The sequence below is a fragment of the Pempheris klunzingeri genome, chromosome 17 (genome assembly GCF_042242105.1).
Source record: "Pempheris klunzingeri isolate RE-2024b chromosome 17, fPemKlu1.hap1, whole genome shotgun sequence".
Classification (NCBI taxonomy): Eukaryota; Metazoa; Chordata; class Actinopteri; order Acropomatiformes; family Pempheridae; genus Pempheris; species Pempheris klunzingeri.
Genome location: NC_092028.1, coordinates 10,750,272 through 10,767,626, shown reverse-complemented (window position 1 = coordinate 10,767,626; position 17,355 = coordinate 10,750,272). Strand labels below are relative to the sequence as shown.

The 17,355-nt window shown below is 39.6% G+C and overlaps 1 protein-coding gene across 1 annotated transcript in view; it reads left to right on the top strand.

Annotated features, from left to right (window-relative positions):
• Nucleotides 1-17,355, top strand: part of LOC139217288 (meiosis inhibitor protein 1) — a 49,263-nt gene that overhangs the window by 1,404 nt on the left and 30,504 nt on the right. Inside the window, 13 exon segments of the mRNA XM_070848611.1 lie at nucleotides 1,461-1,511; nucleotides 2,663-2,736; nucleotides 3,499-3,604; nucleotides 7,712-7,921; nucleotides 9,650-9,828; nucleotides 10,470-10,584; nucleotides 11,062-11,181; nucleotides 12,069-12,168; nucleotides 14,159-14,293; nucleotides 15,403-15,525; nucleotides 15,973-16,062; nucleotides 16,482-16,629; nucleotides 16,985-17,096. Coding sequence (XP_070704712.1) covers nucleotides 1,461-1,511; nucleotides 2,663-2,736; nucleotides 3,499-3,604; nucleotides 7,712-7,921; nucleotides 9,650-9,828; nucleotides 10,470-10,584; nucleotides 11,062-11,181; nucleotides 12,069-12,168; nucleotides 14,159-14,293; nucleotides 15,403-15,525; nucleotides 15,973-16,062; nucleotides 16,482-16,629; nucleotides 16,985-17,096 — 1,563 coding nt within the window.

Here is a 17,355-nt window from a genome sequence, read left to right as displayed (position 1 = left end):
TTTTATATTCTGCTGACAACTTAGTCAGAGAAATGTTCCATGTTTGCAGTGTTTCCTTACCCTGGTGGGTAATTTATGAATATAAAATAATATGACACTTGACTGCAAAACAAACTTTAGAGCATATTCATTGACATCTATTCAGTCAAACATAATGTCAGACATTTCTCTCCTTCAAACTCTGGGGCATAGCTAAGAACCCTGAGCTCCTCTCTAGCTAAAGTAACATTACTAATATAACATAATATTTTGATACATAGCTTATATAAACATTGTTAGCAATTATCTTACCAAAATGTGTTGAAGTATCATCACCAGGATTATGATTCACTAAGTTAGTATTTGCTGGAACATTATGATGATATTATTATTATTCATTAGGAATGTTTATCTAAATTGTAAAATCTATCTAACTTAATGTTAGCTAGTTAAATCTGTCTCTTTTCTTTTCTACACTGTAGAATCAAAATGGTCAACAGCACGTCAGATAACTAAATACACAATGATTGAAGAGAATGTGTGAGCAGGGAACAAATCGGTACAGCACTCATCCGTCTCTGTTGGGTATATAATGTCATCAGTATTATGACAAACACCTGGTGAAGCCATTGATCTTATGAGATCATGCTTATGTACGTGCAGAGTAGCTTCATTAGTTCTGTATTGTGGTCAATACTGCCATTTTACTGCCAGGGCCAGTAGATTATCCTCACCACAATTAAGTTCCAGATGTTGTGAGGATGTCAGGTAAAAAAGCACAAGTCAGATAGTTTATAAAATTATTGTACTCTACCACTTCTATAATTATACCACAGTGGGTTTTTATGGTATGTCATCATTAAAGGATATTACTGATACCTCCTCCGCACCGGATGGATTTCACTAGGCATTAGACCCACTCCATTTGAGCTCTAATCAAATTAGCGTAATGTGGCAAAATGGTAAGCCGGTTAAAGCTCTGACCAATATGACAAGACTTAAAAAGAGCTTCAACATGTGCCAGTGAGGGCCTAATCCAATATAAAGTATGCCTTCCATCCACCCCATTGCACCTTTGTCCTTATTTACTTGCTTGTAGAGTAGAGATGCAGCCATAGAAATATTATGATTTTTTACACACATGACATGGCTTTTTTGCTGCCTCGTCTTTTGGAAATCCAGCAAAGCCATTCCAGCATAAAGTAGATGCAACATTTGTGACTGTCATACACTTTCCATTTTGGTACAAACTGTACATTAAAGCACGATCAATTAGACCTCAACACTCAATAGTATGAATTCCAATTTAATACTTATTGTCAAGCTACCACACATTTTAATTGAGTTGGCAGCTTTTTCATGTATGAGTGTCCATTTTATAGCTTCCATTTTCTTATTATATCGCTCCTCCTGTGTATATAGCAAAGGTTTGGTGAAGTGTGCTGTTTATATCTAGCCTGTCATTGCTATTCTGTCCCAAGGGATGCTTCACACTATGGAGGACCCAGCCACTCTGGAGAAGGTTGACCAAGGTGAAAAGATGCCTATTTGTGGTTTGGGTAATGTGTGTGCGTGTGTGTGTCAGTGTGTGTGTCTGTGCACGTATATATGTACACACTCACACACCCCACTGACATAACTCACACAAACATAGACACCGACTTTCTGTGTAGTTGTTAGTATGGGAGTGCACTCACACGTACATACAGGCTAGTAGCTCTTTGTAAAAGACACCAACACACAAACTCTCTTTGACGGTGTTCATGGTCACTGCAGGTTACTAAGATGATTTTACCTTCACATCAGTTTCGACAGTTTCAAAATTAAACATCTCTGATGTAAAAATGTTGATATTCTTAGTATCTTTTCTCTTTGTGCTTGGTGATCAGTTCAGGCTGCTACACATCTATTTTTCTGTGCCTTGTCTTATGTTGGCCTCAGAGAACTACTAGTTTTTTAGCACACAAGTCAGATTTGTCTCATAGCAGCTAAGTCTTTCAAAATGCAAAAATGTTTTGTTGTAGTGCAAATGACAGAATGATTTTATAGTATCTGTCTTAAAGTGCCTTAGGGACCACTTTGCTGTAATAGCTAGTAGAGTGTTTAAAATTTGACACTGCTTTCTTTGCACAGAGAATGTGTCATGGACACATTTTGAAACTCATTTGAGCTCTATAAATAATGCAGTGTTAATGTCTGCGTGTGTGAGGAGAAACAAATGATGGGGGAGAAAGCTCAGAAACTTTTGTTTTATCAGCTAAGCAGTCTTGTAAAGCAGCCAACTTCATGAGTGCTTTGGTTTTAGTTGAGGGCTATTGGAGCATACTGTCCTTATGGCTCTGACATCAAAAGTTATGTTAATAAACAATATGGACTTTTGGTAGCATGTTAGGACATCAGAACTAGTCCAAAAATTGCAACGCACATTGCATGTCATCACAGTCGCTCACAAAATAAACATGAATTAAATAGAGTTCTAAAATAGCACAATTTAAAAAGATGAAACTGGATTGCTCATTGATATTTAATTCATAAATACCTTAAACTGTTCCACTTGATTATCCCAGGAAAGTTGGAAACTGTACTGTGATGTATATTTAATGAATGCATGTGTGTGTTTTTTTTTTGTTTAATGTGTGTATCTGTGTACATGCGTGCTTTTGTGGGTGTTCATGTGTGTCAGTGCTGGTTCAGCTGCTTTTAGAGCTCCAGAGTGAGCTGTCACTGCGCTTTGTTTTGGATGAGATACACAAACAGGTGAGACACACATTTACAGACATACAGGGAAGCACCTGCACATCTACACATGCAGGCACAGAAGCACGCTCAACATCTTAAAATATTTAACAGCACTTGTGTAACCAACAACATATCCTTCCAGGATTGTTTAGTAAACAGCCAAGTGTGTCTGTTTTCCCCTTGCTGCTGTTGTGTCACCTCTGGGAGAGGCAGTTGTGGGAATGGCTCATTCAGCAGCCCACGCTGCAGGTGGAAAATAGTAAAGCTGTGTATACTGATGATGACAGAGAGGTATAACACCAGTGAGAGGTGCAGACACGTCTCATTTATGTCACTAGAATAGAGGCTGATTAGATATTTTCAAAGGAAATGTATTTAAAGAACACAGAAAAAATACAGATTTTCAATGCGATCTGACTAAGTTCTGGAAGAATAATGAATCACAGGCATGTAAATTGCAGTGTTGTTGTAGTTGAAAATCATAAATATACATTTTTTCATACCTGCTGTGCAGCAACACATGCCCTGAGGAGGTATTTTAGAAAATCCTACATAAGCAAGTGTTCTGCTTTAAGACAGTGACTGCCACTGTTCTTAATAAATCAACATTGCTCTTCTGATTTTTTATAATCTTTTGTATTACTTGACTAAGTGTAGTGTGTGTGATATCTTGTTGGCGTGCCATATACCTAGCCTATATGCTGTGAAGCTACATTATTTTATTATATCATGAATATATGCTGCCTTTTACATTTCCTTTACATTACACTTCCTGTCCAGCTGAGTGACCAGCTCAGTGTGAAGTGTTTCCTTCCTACCTTCCACTTCTTGGGGAGCCTAGTGGAAGCTGTCCCCACCGTGGCTCATAGTCTGGTGACTCAGTATGGTGAGACACTGCCACACACAACCACTCACACCTCACGGGCAACAGTGTGTTTCATGTGTGTTTTTTATTTTTATGGTCATTACTTTTGCATTTAAAGCTGCTGTTTTACAATATATGTCCCACAAATTATTAGAGATTCCTTTCACTCTCCCCAGGTGAGGTTCTTGATACTTGACTAAAAGGTGGCGTTTTTACTTGTTTGGTTACTGAGAGGTTGTCATTGAACTGTAGCTACCATCAACCTGCCAACTTTTCATTGAGCAAAAAGAGCAAAAAGTCAAGTCAAGTACATTTTATTTATAATATCAAAAAGCACAACTCACAATTTTCTCTCCGTGGGCTTTACAATTTGAAGCTGAATCCTTATTGACTGGAAGCTTGCTGTTTTGTAGCAGACCCCGACCTCCTTGTGCAGTGGGCAATCAAAGAGAAACGTTTGGAGAACAGGTTGGTTTGGGTCCATTTTTAAAAAGTCAGGATCATGTCAGATTTCAGATGGCTGTCTTCACTGTGCCATCCATCAAGTGGATAGAAAAATAAACCAACACAGGGACAGTTCACTCTGGAAGCTGAGATTCAGAAAGGTATCAAATATTTCAGCTCATCTTGAATGGAAGAGAAAGATATGAGAGAATGTTTAATTTTCAGCATACCATGTTCCCTCCAAGCAGGGATATCCACAATTCAGTCACGATAACTGATTATTTGAAATAGTCTTGCCCAAGTGCAGCCAATTACAGTCCTGCTTCTGAGAAACGGGACAATAGTCACAAAACTGTATTTTTTTTTTAATATGCTTTCGCCATGAACTTTCTCATTTGAATCTCTCTAGCTGTTATGACCTTTTCAATTACACTCCACCTGAATCCAAGTAACCATGCTGTGTCCATACTTAAAATTCTTTCTGCATAGCAAATCCCATGCCAGCTCTTGCTGTAAATAAAAAGCTGCAAAAGTTTAAAAATACATATTCATCCAACCTTTTCCCTGAAATTCCCCATATGTATGGATATATTTTTATCTATGTGCAAATCTGCAGTGCAGTGAGGCAGAATGATGATGCACCTCACCACCCCTCCCACGCACAGCTGCGCCAATTTAATCTCTACTACAACCACCTGTATGATGTGTGTCTACTCACTGAACCATTACACCACTCTGTTTAATGGGCACCGTTAATCAACTTCAATTGTGTGTGTGTGTGTGTCATAGTGTGTTACTGTGTGCTTGTCTTCAAAGGCAAGAGTGAATGTGAGCCTTGTGGCAAATAAGCAGGCGTCATGATTATGTTACTATGATACGTCTGTCCACCTCCCGTGTATTTTCATTTTTACAAGGTCCCCTGAGCAGCCGCAGGTAATGGTGGGTTATTGTGGCGCTGATGCAAGATGCGGGCTGCCACTATTGACTGTATGTGCCTGTCTGGGGCCTGTCACTCAACAGGTCTCTGTGGGGCTGTTTGGAGTAACGACAACAGCACGGCAATGACAACACGAGCCCAGAGCACCCAACCATTTGCTCTCTCTGATTCGCTGTCTTCCTGTCTATCTGACTTATTAACCCCTATGCCCCCCCCGCCTCCACTTTTCTCTGCCTGAATTTACCTTTTATTCTCTTTCTTTCTTTCCCCTTATCTTGCTCGTTTCTGCGTTGCTGTTTTCCTACTCCCTCTGGCCCTAACTGAGGAGTGGATACAGACTAAATGAGGGAACAGGGAGGGAAGACTCAAGCATTAATGAGATAAGGAAAGAGGAAGGCAGGAAAAGATAACAAGGAAGATAAGGGATGGAGAGGGCAATAGTACAAGCTGCAGTATCTCTCGCAGATTGAGATGATCAGAGCGCCAAAATGGAAAAGTTAAGTGATTAAGGACATAAGACGATATACTTTTGAAAGAAAGACAAACATACAAACATATGGAGAAATAAGCTTGTGGGGATTTATTTGAGTGGGCCAAACAGATGCATTTTGTGTGTGGGAAACGCTGGAAGCTGGAGGTGTAATAAGTCAGTGAGCAAGTCAGAGAAAGGTTTAGCAAAGCGGGGTGAAGCAAAGAGTGCAAAACAACAGAGAAATACTGTAGAAAGCAGATCACAAGACGAACAGAGCGCGGTAGTACAGAGTGCAAGCGTCACAGTGGGGAAGCAAAACAGTAAACAAGGCAAAGGGAAATTAACCTTTGGTGTTCTCTGTTAAAGAAAACAGAAAAAAGAAGAATGTTTAATCTTTTTTTGCTTCAGTTCTTTGTGCGTCAGTCTCTGTGTTTGTGTGCACGCATCATAAAACGTGGTGGTAAACAACGCAGAGGCTTTTATTTACCACTCTAATGTTGTGTTCCTTCCATTTGCATCCCCTGTCTATGGAGGTCTTATCTCCCTCCTCCCCCTCTCCATTCGTTCTCCTTCTCTCCTTATGCCTGGCTCTCATCTTGGCCGCCTCATATATTTTGGTTTAATCAAACATGTCTGGGAGCCTCTTCTGGCTCACATGGGTTTTGATCTGCTTCACAGAGCAGCTGGGCTTGTGCTTGGCTCTCTTACTTTGTCATTTCTCTCTCTCTCTATCTCTCAACTACACCCGCTGCCTCTTTTTTCTTCTGTCTCCTTCCACCTCCAGCACTGCCCTGCCCTTAAACACCGTTCACACCTTTGTTCTCAAAGTCTCTTTAATATTTATTTGCTTTTCGTTCACCTCTCTAGCTCCTTCTATCTCTGTCCGTGTCTCACCTGCCATCATGTGCACCCTTACTCTAAGTGTAAGACATGAAGAGAGAAAGGAATTACAGATATTAATTAATGCACTCTAATAATTTGATTATACGCACATTGATGCAGTAGTTTGGCTATTATAGCTTTTATGTAAACGCTAAAGGTTATCGTATTCACATTAAGATACCCGATTAACATTTATGAATTAATTTTTTAAAATTTTTCCTCCATCATGCCAGTGTATTCATCCTTGTATGATATTGCAGTGTGCCACTTTAGGCCTATAGTTTGACTTCTTCCGCTACTGTTCGTAAATTACTTGACCTGATTTTGACCTGTAATTTGTGGATGTGGTCATGCCTTTGACACACTGAGCTTCACTGGGTCTTCCTTTGGTCATTTATATATGTTTGATGGAAAAGCTTTTATGTTATGAATAATTCATGCAATTAACACAACTTGGATGACATTACATTTCATGTAAATGTCTTAAACTATTAACTCACTCCGGCTATTCATCAAAGCATATTTTTTGCTTCTGAAGTTTGGAGTCTCAGTAGCAGATGTCAATTCTTTTAGTGTACGTCTTGATGGAGAAGATAATTATTTATAAGATACTAATGCCTTAAGGGCTTTATGATAGGCAGTGTGTTTTCTGTCAGTGTTACTTTGAATATCTTAATTTGGTAAGTACAGCTTGAAGATAGTGATGTTACAAAGACTAATTCTACATTTTTCTGTAGCAAAGTTCTGTAAATGCTTTGTGCCTCCACCTGTCTCCTCTTATCTGTCTCTTTTGCGTCTTTGAGTGTCTCCATTCGTGTCTCTCTGTCCTCTGTCTCTCACTTTTTCCAGCCTTGCAAATCTTAACCACGCTCTGACAGTGTACCAAGGAGTCTCAACCTCCCGTTTGATGTGCTCATAGGAGACTATTATCCCACCCTTAAGTGTTTTCTTAATCTTATTTTCTCATACTCTCTCTTCTGCCTGACATTTTACTGCACTCTCTCCACAATCATCAATCCTTTCATCCTCATTGCAACAGTCCGTCCAATATTGCTCAGCCATTATCTTTCATCACTAAAGTGGTTGTTGAAGTGACACTCGCTCCTCTTCCAGGTTGTTGTCTCGCTGTTGTCATTGTTATCTATGCTTCTCTCATAATGTACTACCTTTACTTCTCCTCTGGGTATCCTTGCCTTCCCACCATCTTAAGATGTGGGTATTTGTTCAACACATGTTCAACACAGTTTGATTGGTTGCATTCATATGTAAAATATTTATTTGTTGTTACAACAACCAAGTTTTCCCACATGATCATGCATGTACTCTCTTCTTTTACTCTGGTCTCCATTTGGTTATGTATTATTATCACCAGTCTCCCATCTCTGTTCATCAGTGCCCTTGCTGGACCACCTATGCTCAGCATTGCTTTACCCAGATGAAGCACTGAAGGCTTCGGTCCTGTATGTGTGGCTCAAACTGTTTGGGACAGCTGGGGGCTCGGCAGCCCAGTCCTTGCCCATTGCCATCAGGGACAGAGTGTGTATTCTGTTGCTGCAGACCTTGGCCAATGCCAGCTCTCCCCAACTCCTCAACAACTGCGTTGGTGAGAACAGCTATCACTCATTTTATTTATTCATTAAGATTTCTTTTTATAATAGGTTATATGAAACTTTTATTAAAAAAAATCAGCCCTCCCCACCTTCATGATATGCATGGGTAACCATGTGTTCCACAAGATCGATTCAAAAATCTATACTAGGTTGTATGAAGTAATATAAACCATGTTGACAAAATAGGAATTTGTGACGGCAGTGACCTCAAAATGTTCTTTTTATAAGAGCTAAGTATTAATAATATTCAGTAATTTAAGTTCTTTAATGCTTTTGCAATCAGCTGCCTGGAGCAAAACCAGGATAAACTATAAATTACAATATTCCCCTTGAACTGGAGGTTTAAATGACCACGTATGTGTGTACAGTTAGGCTTTTCACATTTTGGTCCTGTGTTTTTCACTTTTTCAAAATTACTGTGTAAAAGTATATTTGAGAGCTTCATTAGCTGCCTGGATGAAAAACTGCAAAAATTATTGGTCTAATTTAGATTTATTAAGCACTAGATAGACTAAGTGAGATTTAGCGGCTGTCATCAAAATGTTTGAATTGTTGAGATTATTACTGTATGCATAGCTTAGGCAAAAATGAAAAATACAATTTGTGAATAGAGATAAGAGGCTTGCGTTATTAAAAATAGATGAAAAAATTTGATCTGAGCAAACAGCAACAAATTTGCAGTTTGAGGGAAAGACTGTTATGTTTTTGTTGTCATGTATGAAACAAAGCCTCACTCCCATCTGCCTGAGAGATGATAAGGACACTTAAGGTGTGGAGACAGGAGCTGGAGACTCAAAGGTATTCTGTCAACAATTATTTAGTTTCACGTCGGTTTATTTCTCATCACTTTAACATTTCACCAAAGTGAATTCACCAACTACTGTCTCATCACAAGAGGCCACCATTAGTTGGTAGGGGTTATTGATGATGAAATGTGACGATAATATAATAATGATTTTTTGTTTGTTTTTAGAAAAGCTTGCGGCTCGTAAAATAACACAACCGTCATCATCTTTCTAAATGAAGATCTAGAATCTACTTAGGAGGGAGGCTAGAAAGAGAAAGAGGAGGAATTACACTGACATGAAAGAGTGTTGTTATCTTGTAGGAGTTTCGAGTTATAAGGCTAATAAGCTTTGGTGAATGAAGGTCTACGCCGGGTGCAGAGAGAAAAAAACTTAAATAGGGTCATTATCTTATGGAAATTTCAAGTTTTATCACTGTATTAACTATGGAGAGGGATAAGATGCACTGAGGGCATAGAATTGAGGTTCAAGGTTGGATTATTGCAGTTTTTAGAATAGGTGCAGTTGGGGTTTTGCTGTCATTGTTTGTGTAATTTGGAATTGATTTACTTAATAAGCTTACCCTCACCGGTTCCAGTGAGAACGGCATGATGGAGGAATTAAACAGGATTATTATTCTCTGTCTTCAGCTTTGTATTATGGTATTGTAATGTAATTTTCTAATGTTAAAAATGTTTGTGTGTTTTATGACTATATCAGTTTTGCACTATTTTTTGGGCATAATTATGGACCCCTATGGACGTTATTACATATGTTTAATATATCTTCTTTTATCATGCTAACCACATCACTGTTGTGATCTTACCTAAGGTTCCATTTTGTCTTCTGCGAGACAGTTTCTTTGTATATACGCTCACATGTACAGTATTTGTAGAATGTGCATGCTGTTTTGATATCTTGTCTTTCATCTGTAAGGCCTGCTGTGGCTGCTGGTGCAGCTGGGAGAGGCAGTGTCAGTTCTGATGAACAGCCCTGGCAATCAGATCATGTGCGATGAGAACCAGAACATCCACACCAACAAAAGCCAGATCCTCAGCCAAAACCAAGAGCAACAGTCCCCTGACCACTGCCCTCTGCCTCTCATACTGAAAAAGGTCTCTGTCCAAACATCCTGCTCCCACCCCCAAGACCCGCATTCTGGCACTGGTGATAATCATAACAAGAAGTTCTAATCCTGGATTAATGTGCCTTTGAATAGGGATTCAGGGAGGGTTTACCCTGGACAAATATTTGTGCTTCATGTCTGGGAAATCAATGCGTAGATTACATCTAGTTAGATTTTCTCAGTTATGACTCACATTACAGCAGAGCTCATGACGTTAGTGGGGTTTTTTTTCCCGGCACTATTGTGTGTTGAGTTGTTATAAAAATCTAACTCTTAGCTAAATAATTACCCAAATCTAAGTTATGTCCCAAAACATAATTAGTGTATTATTTTTAGGACCTCTGCAACCAAATAAATCCACTGATTTAATCATACAAAATTGTATGAGAACTTGGAAGGCAGAAAGATTAAAAAAACTGCTGTTTCAGTTGCAGAGACAAACAACAGTAACACTGCTACACTCAAACAAGACTCTAACTGGAGTTTGCATTTTTTTTCTTGTTTCTTTGCCATATATGTGTGTGTATAGATAGATAGATAGATAGATCGATAGCCCTGCATACTATTCGAATGCAACGTGTTTTCAGTGATTGGTGGATTCTAATAAAGGCCTTAAAACTTGTTTTCCAGTTGCTGCTGAGTGGTGATGAGACGTTGCAGGTGACCAGTGCAAAGTGTACTGCATCCATCCTGGTTCATTCTCCTTCTCAGTACAGTGCTTCCTTCATTAAGGCTGACGTACCTGGTGAGAAGCACACACAGACATTCACACACAGTAGCTGGGATATGCCAACTATACTAGCTGTTGCTGGAGCTGTTGCCTTCTTTGATTTGTCTTCTACAAATAATTTCCTCTGCCTACTCTATGTTCCCCTTTGACTCTCTCTCTCTATGTCTAAATTTGTGCTACTTCTCTTGCTGTGTTTCTGTGTACCTCTCTATCTTGTCTCTTAGTTGCTTTTTCCACTACTTTAATACCTACCTCTTCCTCACTGCGGATTCTGCTTGTGTTTCAATCTTGCCCCTGAATTTCAGAATATGGCAGGGCTTTACCATTCTTTTTTGTGTATCATGTTAAATTTGCATTAAAAAGCATTGCATCCTGTTGTTGAAGTGGTATAATGATGATACAGAAGACTATTACAGTGTAGCATTATTCTGTTGTCTTTTTACTTTATATCTTTATCCTCTCTCTTCCTCTGTTTTCTCTTCTCCATTGTAGAGTTTCTGTTTGACCGTCTGGCCAGTAGTAGAAGTGAAGTGCTGTTGTGGTCTGTCTACAGCTGTTTGGTGTTGCTTACTGAGGACCCACTCTTCTTCTCTCAATGCCACTCTGTCTATGGTGAGAGAGCTTAGACAAATCGGAAACACTCCTGGGGCACAATCATGTCATCCCTGTTTGTGTGTGTGTGTGTGTGTGTGTGCATTAGGTCTTTTTGTGACGGTGTATATGTGCAACTTTTCATGATATGTGGGTTAACATCTGAAACTAATGGCTGAGTCTGCATTGTTTAATTTTTGTGAAAGCGACAAGACATTTTAATAAACCTTGCAAAGTGGAATAGGGGTTTGTTTGTCTCTGCCTCATGTTGTCTCTGCCTCATTGCAGTTTGTGTTTTTAGGAATATGCATTTCCTCCAAGAATCACAGTTACATCGCTGCTCTGGGGAAACTAGAAGAACAGGGGTAGCTTCTATATGCTGTGTTCAGATGGTGCCATTGTAATGTAACAAAGCATGAATATCAGACTTAACGGCCACAGAGCCAAGTAATAATAATAACGTAATAATATAGTAGTAATGATAATAAAATGTCAATATTTTGCCTCCCAAATGAATGGTAATGAGTATTCTGTCACAAAGATGCGTATGCATGTCTGTATTAAGTTCTTGCTCTTGCTAAGTACGAACATGAGATCATTACAGAGGATTCTGTGTAGCAGTTAGAAAGATATACCACTGTACTCCCACTGTTTTGACACGCAAGATAGTGTGTGTTGGTGTGTATGCATGCTTTGTGTGTGTATTAAAATTATAAACACTGTCACCCATTTTATTGTAGGACGTCGCTGTAGCCTGTGGTGTAGTAGCCAAAGCACTCTCATAGCAATGGCACTGAGCAAAATCAGACAAATGTGTGGGTGTGTGTGTTGTTGGGTGGGGGAGTGGAGGGGGGTTGAGTCAAATATTCCTTTGATACAATTAGTGTGTGTGTGTTTGTGTGTGTAAGGTATTGAGTCACTGGTGCGCAGTCTGAAGGAGGCTCTGCGGCTGACCAACTTGGAAGTGCCAAAACAAGGTCTGCTGCTCCTTACTGAGATACTGGAAAAGTGAGTCTGCACTGTAATATTTTTTTTTCCTTGTTTTTTGAGCTTTTCAATGCCAGAATTATTACACTGCACTGGACAGCTCCCTGACTAAAAATTATGTCACTACACCTCAGCCTTTGTACACTTCAAACACAGGTCACATCATGCGAGCATAGACACAGGTGCACCAAATAAAAACAATTATATTCAATAAAGACGTCGTAGATGGTTTGCAGGTGTTTACTATCCTGACATTTTTGTTAAAAGGTTGCTGTTTGACTGCAAGTATTGTTGCGCGTATGTATGTTAAAGGGTCAGTCCAGCTAAATGCACGAGTTTGTTAATGAGGTTTTCATACAGCTGCTGCTGAGACCTCCTCTGCATTGAAGCATTGAAATTTACATATAAAAGACATGTTTCTCACCACATGATGATCCACAGACCTTACAGTATTTTCATAGGAAAATATTTTCAACTGAAAAAACAGTTATGTACCATCATTTTATTCTATAGTCCACTGAACTCTGAAAAGATATGTTGCTGACTTGACATAATTATCATACAATGACTGGGAGGTTCTTGATTCAGTGATTTTGATTGCCTGAAATCTATTTCAGTTTGTAGAGCTTGCCAATTAATCATATAGTCTAGTATTGTGACAATTTATGAAAGTCTGACATTCTTATTTGTATTTTCCATTTTGTGGCATTGGAGAAGTTACTCTGTAACTGCAACGCACTCTTCACAGTGTAAGTTGTAATTATGAGGCCTATTCATATTAATATCACTTTAAATGTACACACAATTATGCTAATGTACACAAACTGAACAGCGTGTAGGATACAGCTTCAGCAGGAGAACCGATCTCCTGTAAAACATGTTAAATATGGAACACTGGGAAGATTAATTATATTTGAATTAACTGTCTGCTGGCTTACACATGAAAATATATCATGAGCCAGTAAAACACTGTCATATTTCTGCAAGCTTGACATAATTTTAATGGAATGTTCCACCCGTCACATGGCAATGATACAGGGGATAAGAGATTTCAAATGGCGAGGGAAATTTGTCCTTTACACTGAGTGGAACAGTAAAAAAGTAGCTGGACCAGAGCTCTTAAAGTGCTGAACAAGCTAAAGAGTGTGTGTGTGTGTGTGGTTGTGTATGAGAGAGAGAGAGAGACTGTCTTACCTGGTTTGACCAGTATCATGTCTTTACAGTGCATATGTGTGAGCAAGGACATTTTGCGTTTGTGTGTGTACATATCCATGGTTTTGGCTGTTTTTGTGTGTGTTGGCATCAACAGTTAAAAACCACTGTGTGAGCTTGTATTTGTGTGCACCTTTATGTACACACGTGTTATTTAGGATGTTCTATGCGACTACTGTTGTGGCAACAGGGAGCCAGTCCACAGTTGTCGTGGTGCTGAATCATAGACAAGAGACGTACTCTGGTGATCTTTGTAACGCCAGTAGGTCAGCACTATTTGTTTATCATGTGTCCCTGACCTAAAAGAGAGAATACAAGTGTCTGTCTGTGTGTAGGTGAGTCTCACTCACCTACACAGAGGGAGGGCGCGTTCATTATGACTCAGCAAACAGTCACTGCTGGTTTTGGCACAGCAAGCCAAGAAATGATAGATAGGACAGAGTGCCACCTTTTGATGGTCCCGTATTGACATCCATGTCAAAAACCCATATCATCAAAAATTCCTGAAAGTCTTTTCCTCTTATCTGTATTTTAGACATAGTTCTCACTGACTCTTCTAGGACACTCATAGTACTGTACCATTTTCAACTATCATGAGATTTATTGTTTGCTTACAACAGTGATTTCAGTAGAATTTAACATAGATTTCTGTTTCTCTGTCTAGTCTAGGATCTGTTCCTGCTGCTAGGCTACAATTTAACGATGGCAGTTATTATCTCTGAAAGAATGCACTGTAAATTTTGGGGTCTGTGGGATGTTTGATGTTATGTGTGTGTCTGTGTGTGGGGGGGGAGTACAGGCAGCCCCCAAGTGTGCGTTTGTTCCCCAGTGGTCCAGGGTTTGTGGCAGTTTCAGAAGCTGTAGTTGCTGCAGTGTGCTCCTCCTGCCTGCTGGTCGCCACCCAGGCTGCCAGCGCTGCCTCTGCCCTGTTTAGGTATACAAAAACACACATAATGCATGTATGTAAATGAGTCACATATTGTTAAGGACACTTGTACAGCCTAACTTTGTCTTGTGATTGACAAAGTTGCAATTGTTTGTCAGTGTAATCAATGAAGCTTATTTCTCAGTAATGTCCATCCAGACATGTTAGTGATGAAGAGGTATGTTGAAGTTGAACTGACCAAGTCATACATAAGGTACGCAGCCGCGGAACCTGTGCTTTTACTGGCCGTACCTGCAGTGCACATAGGGCGTAGGGTTGTGTGAGTCACAGGCAAAACAAGTCTGGGAGTGTGTTTTTGGACCCTGATCAGTGCTGTGAAGTTTCAACTCTTTAATTGACTTTGTGTGAAATGGGTAAGTTTACATCTAGTAAGTATGCTATGGAAGGGATAAAGTTACTAAACAAACGCCAGCAGGTACTGGCAAAATAAATGCAGACATTTCCCCTGATATCAATAGTTTTTCCGTGTAAAAGGCTGTCCCCACCTTGGGTATAAAAATATAAATAGCCCAGAAGACTGTCTTATTTTTATGTTTGTAGAGCAGATCTCTGTGGTTCATACACACCACTTAAGAGCTGTTCTTACGCCTGGTGTATCCAGTTTCACAGATGATAGTCAAAGCTTGTTGAAGGAGCCACTTTGTGAGCACTCTGCTTACATAACATGTTCATTGTAGCCTGCCTGTTAGGCCTACATTTTCTAAGATTAAATAAAATAGAATAAAAATTATTTCCAAACAAACATTTAAAAAAAAATTACCTGATGACAGAAAGACTGCTAATTTAGACTGAGTTATGTCACAGTAGAAAACACACAAAAACATGGACTCAAAGATTTGCTTGTAGGTAAATTAATGTTTTAAGGACACTTTACCCCCTGGTAAACCCATACTATGGACTGCACTCATTCAGTCATTCATTCACATATGCACAAACATACACATACTTAGTCTACGATGCACATCATGTCTCCATAATATCTTTCCTCCTCACCGTCCTCTGTCCCTCCCTACTTACCTAAAAGAACCATACAGTGTTGTGTAATTTAATGTCAGATGTTTGCTTTGTATAAGCTGCTGCCCCTCTGATTTCTCCAGACTGAACCACCAGTCCAGACCAGTGCAGTACAAGGAGATAGAGGCATTGATAGAGGCCATGACTAACAGATTCTCTGAGCTGCCTCTACTCTCTCCTGCTCATCGTCGACACTCTGTGAGTTAGCTCTGTGAGATTCCTAACTAAAACAGAAGGTACAATTGAAACAGAGACAATGCAACTTTCAGCAAGATATGGCTGGTTAGCACGTATTCATATTCCTACTTAAGCAATGAATGTATTCCACTTTAATCGCACCAAGTCACAAATCAGAGGCAAGATTAAGAGTCCTGTTTATACCAGATGTCCCTGGGAACTATGAACTTTCACCAAAGACACACAGAGGGATTTCAGGCTTTGCTCTGTGTCTCTCTTAGATGAGATGTTTCAGATAAATAAGATTTTAAATAAATCTTTAACTACTCCCTTGAGGAAATCTGTTTGGATGATGTGCTTTAATGAGATGACAAATGTCTTTGTGATGTAATATAATCAGATTTTCTTGTCCCCTGCTCCATTTTTATTCTCGTATCTCCTCTTTTCTCCTCATTTCTCTCTGCTGTCCCCCAGAGGGCTCTGAATAGGTCAGACCCCAGAAGCCAAGCTCCCAGGTCTGAAGCTTTTCTGCTTCAGGCCCTGGTCTGCTTTCAGTCTGCCTGCAGGTCAGCACATTACCCAGTCACATGTTCAGGGAGTTAGATTGGATCACTGGAGAGAGTTCAGAAGTGAATAAAATGTTCTCAGTAATGCACAGACAAAGTGTTCAGTCTTAGGTTTCTTTTTCATTGGTGGATGATCAGCCCTCCACCTAAAATATCCATCTGGATAAGTTCTATTTGATATGTAAAAGCTGTCCTCTCTGTTATCAATTTAAGTGTTCATTTGTGATATTATTGAATAGCTATGAATATTAGTGGAGTCATCTTAGCTAATATTTTCAGCAGCACCAACAGAGGTTTGCAGCTGAAACATAGATGAGTGTATTAAGTGAGATCCTTGGTACGCACGTGCACCTGTATTTCCTATGTGTCTTTTATTAATGTGATTTTTGCCTGTATGTGTGTGGGTATGTGTGTCCAAGGTTGGCCGAGGAGTGTGCATCAGAGCCTGTTCTGAAGGAGAACACGTTCACAGCTCCATCTAAACACAGTCATGCTCAAGACTCACTTGAGTCTCTGTGTCGTTGTCTGCTGCGCTGCTGTGACTCCGCCTGGATACCCACTGTTATTGTGAGAGCTCGATGCACTCGCTCACACACACGCACACATTCCATTCATTATCTTCTCATCTTTAAACTTCTATCTCTGTCACATATACTTGAGAAAATTATATTGCGATTCTTCACATCTCTTTTCTCAGAAATAGGTCACAATGATTACCATGCTCTGTGTGGTTCCTCTTAATGACTTCATTAGTAGTCACAGCCACACAGCCTCAGTCTCCTTTAGCTGTGTGTATACCTGGATATTAGAGCCAATCGATCAGTGTCTGTTATATTTTGTTAGGTTTGTTGTATTCACGCTAAAAAAAAAATCAATGAGACAAGAATTGTCATTGGGCTTTCCTGTGCGTGTGTTTGTGTAGAAGATGTGTGAGCATGCACCCAATGCTCAAATCCTGCAGTGCTTCTACTCCATCTTATCCTACCAGTTCACCCTCCTTCCGTCTCTCATGCCTGTCTTTGCAAATAAGCTAGGTGAGTTGGGTAACACTGTGTAATCTCAAATCAACAGCAAGTGTCCCATGATTTATTTGATTCAATTCCAGTATCATACATTCTGTCTTCTAGTTTCCAGGTTAGGTGCAGCAACCCTGATGTTGGTATCTTGTGAATATTCTGCCTAAACTGGTCAGCTTTGACTAGTGCAGTAACAGACAAATCTCTTCTCCATTATCTGGAGGGCCTCCAAACATGACAGTCAGTGTAATGCTATAGTGATATAGAGCCTCTGAGA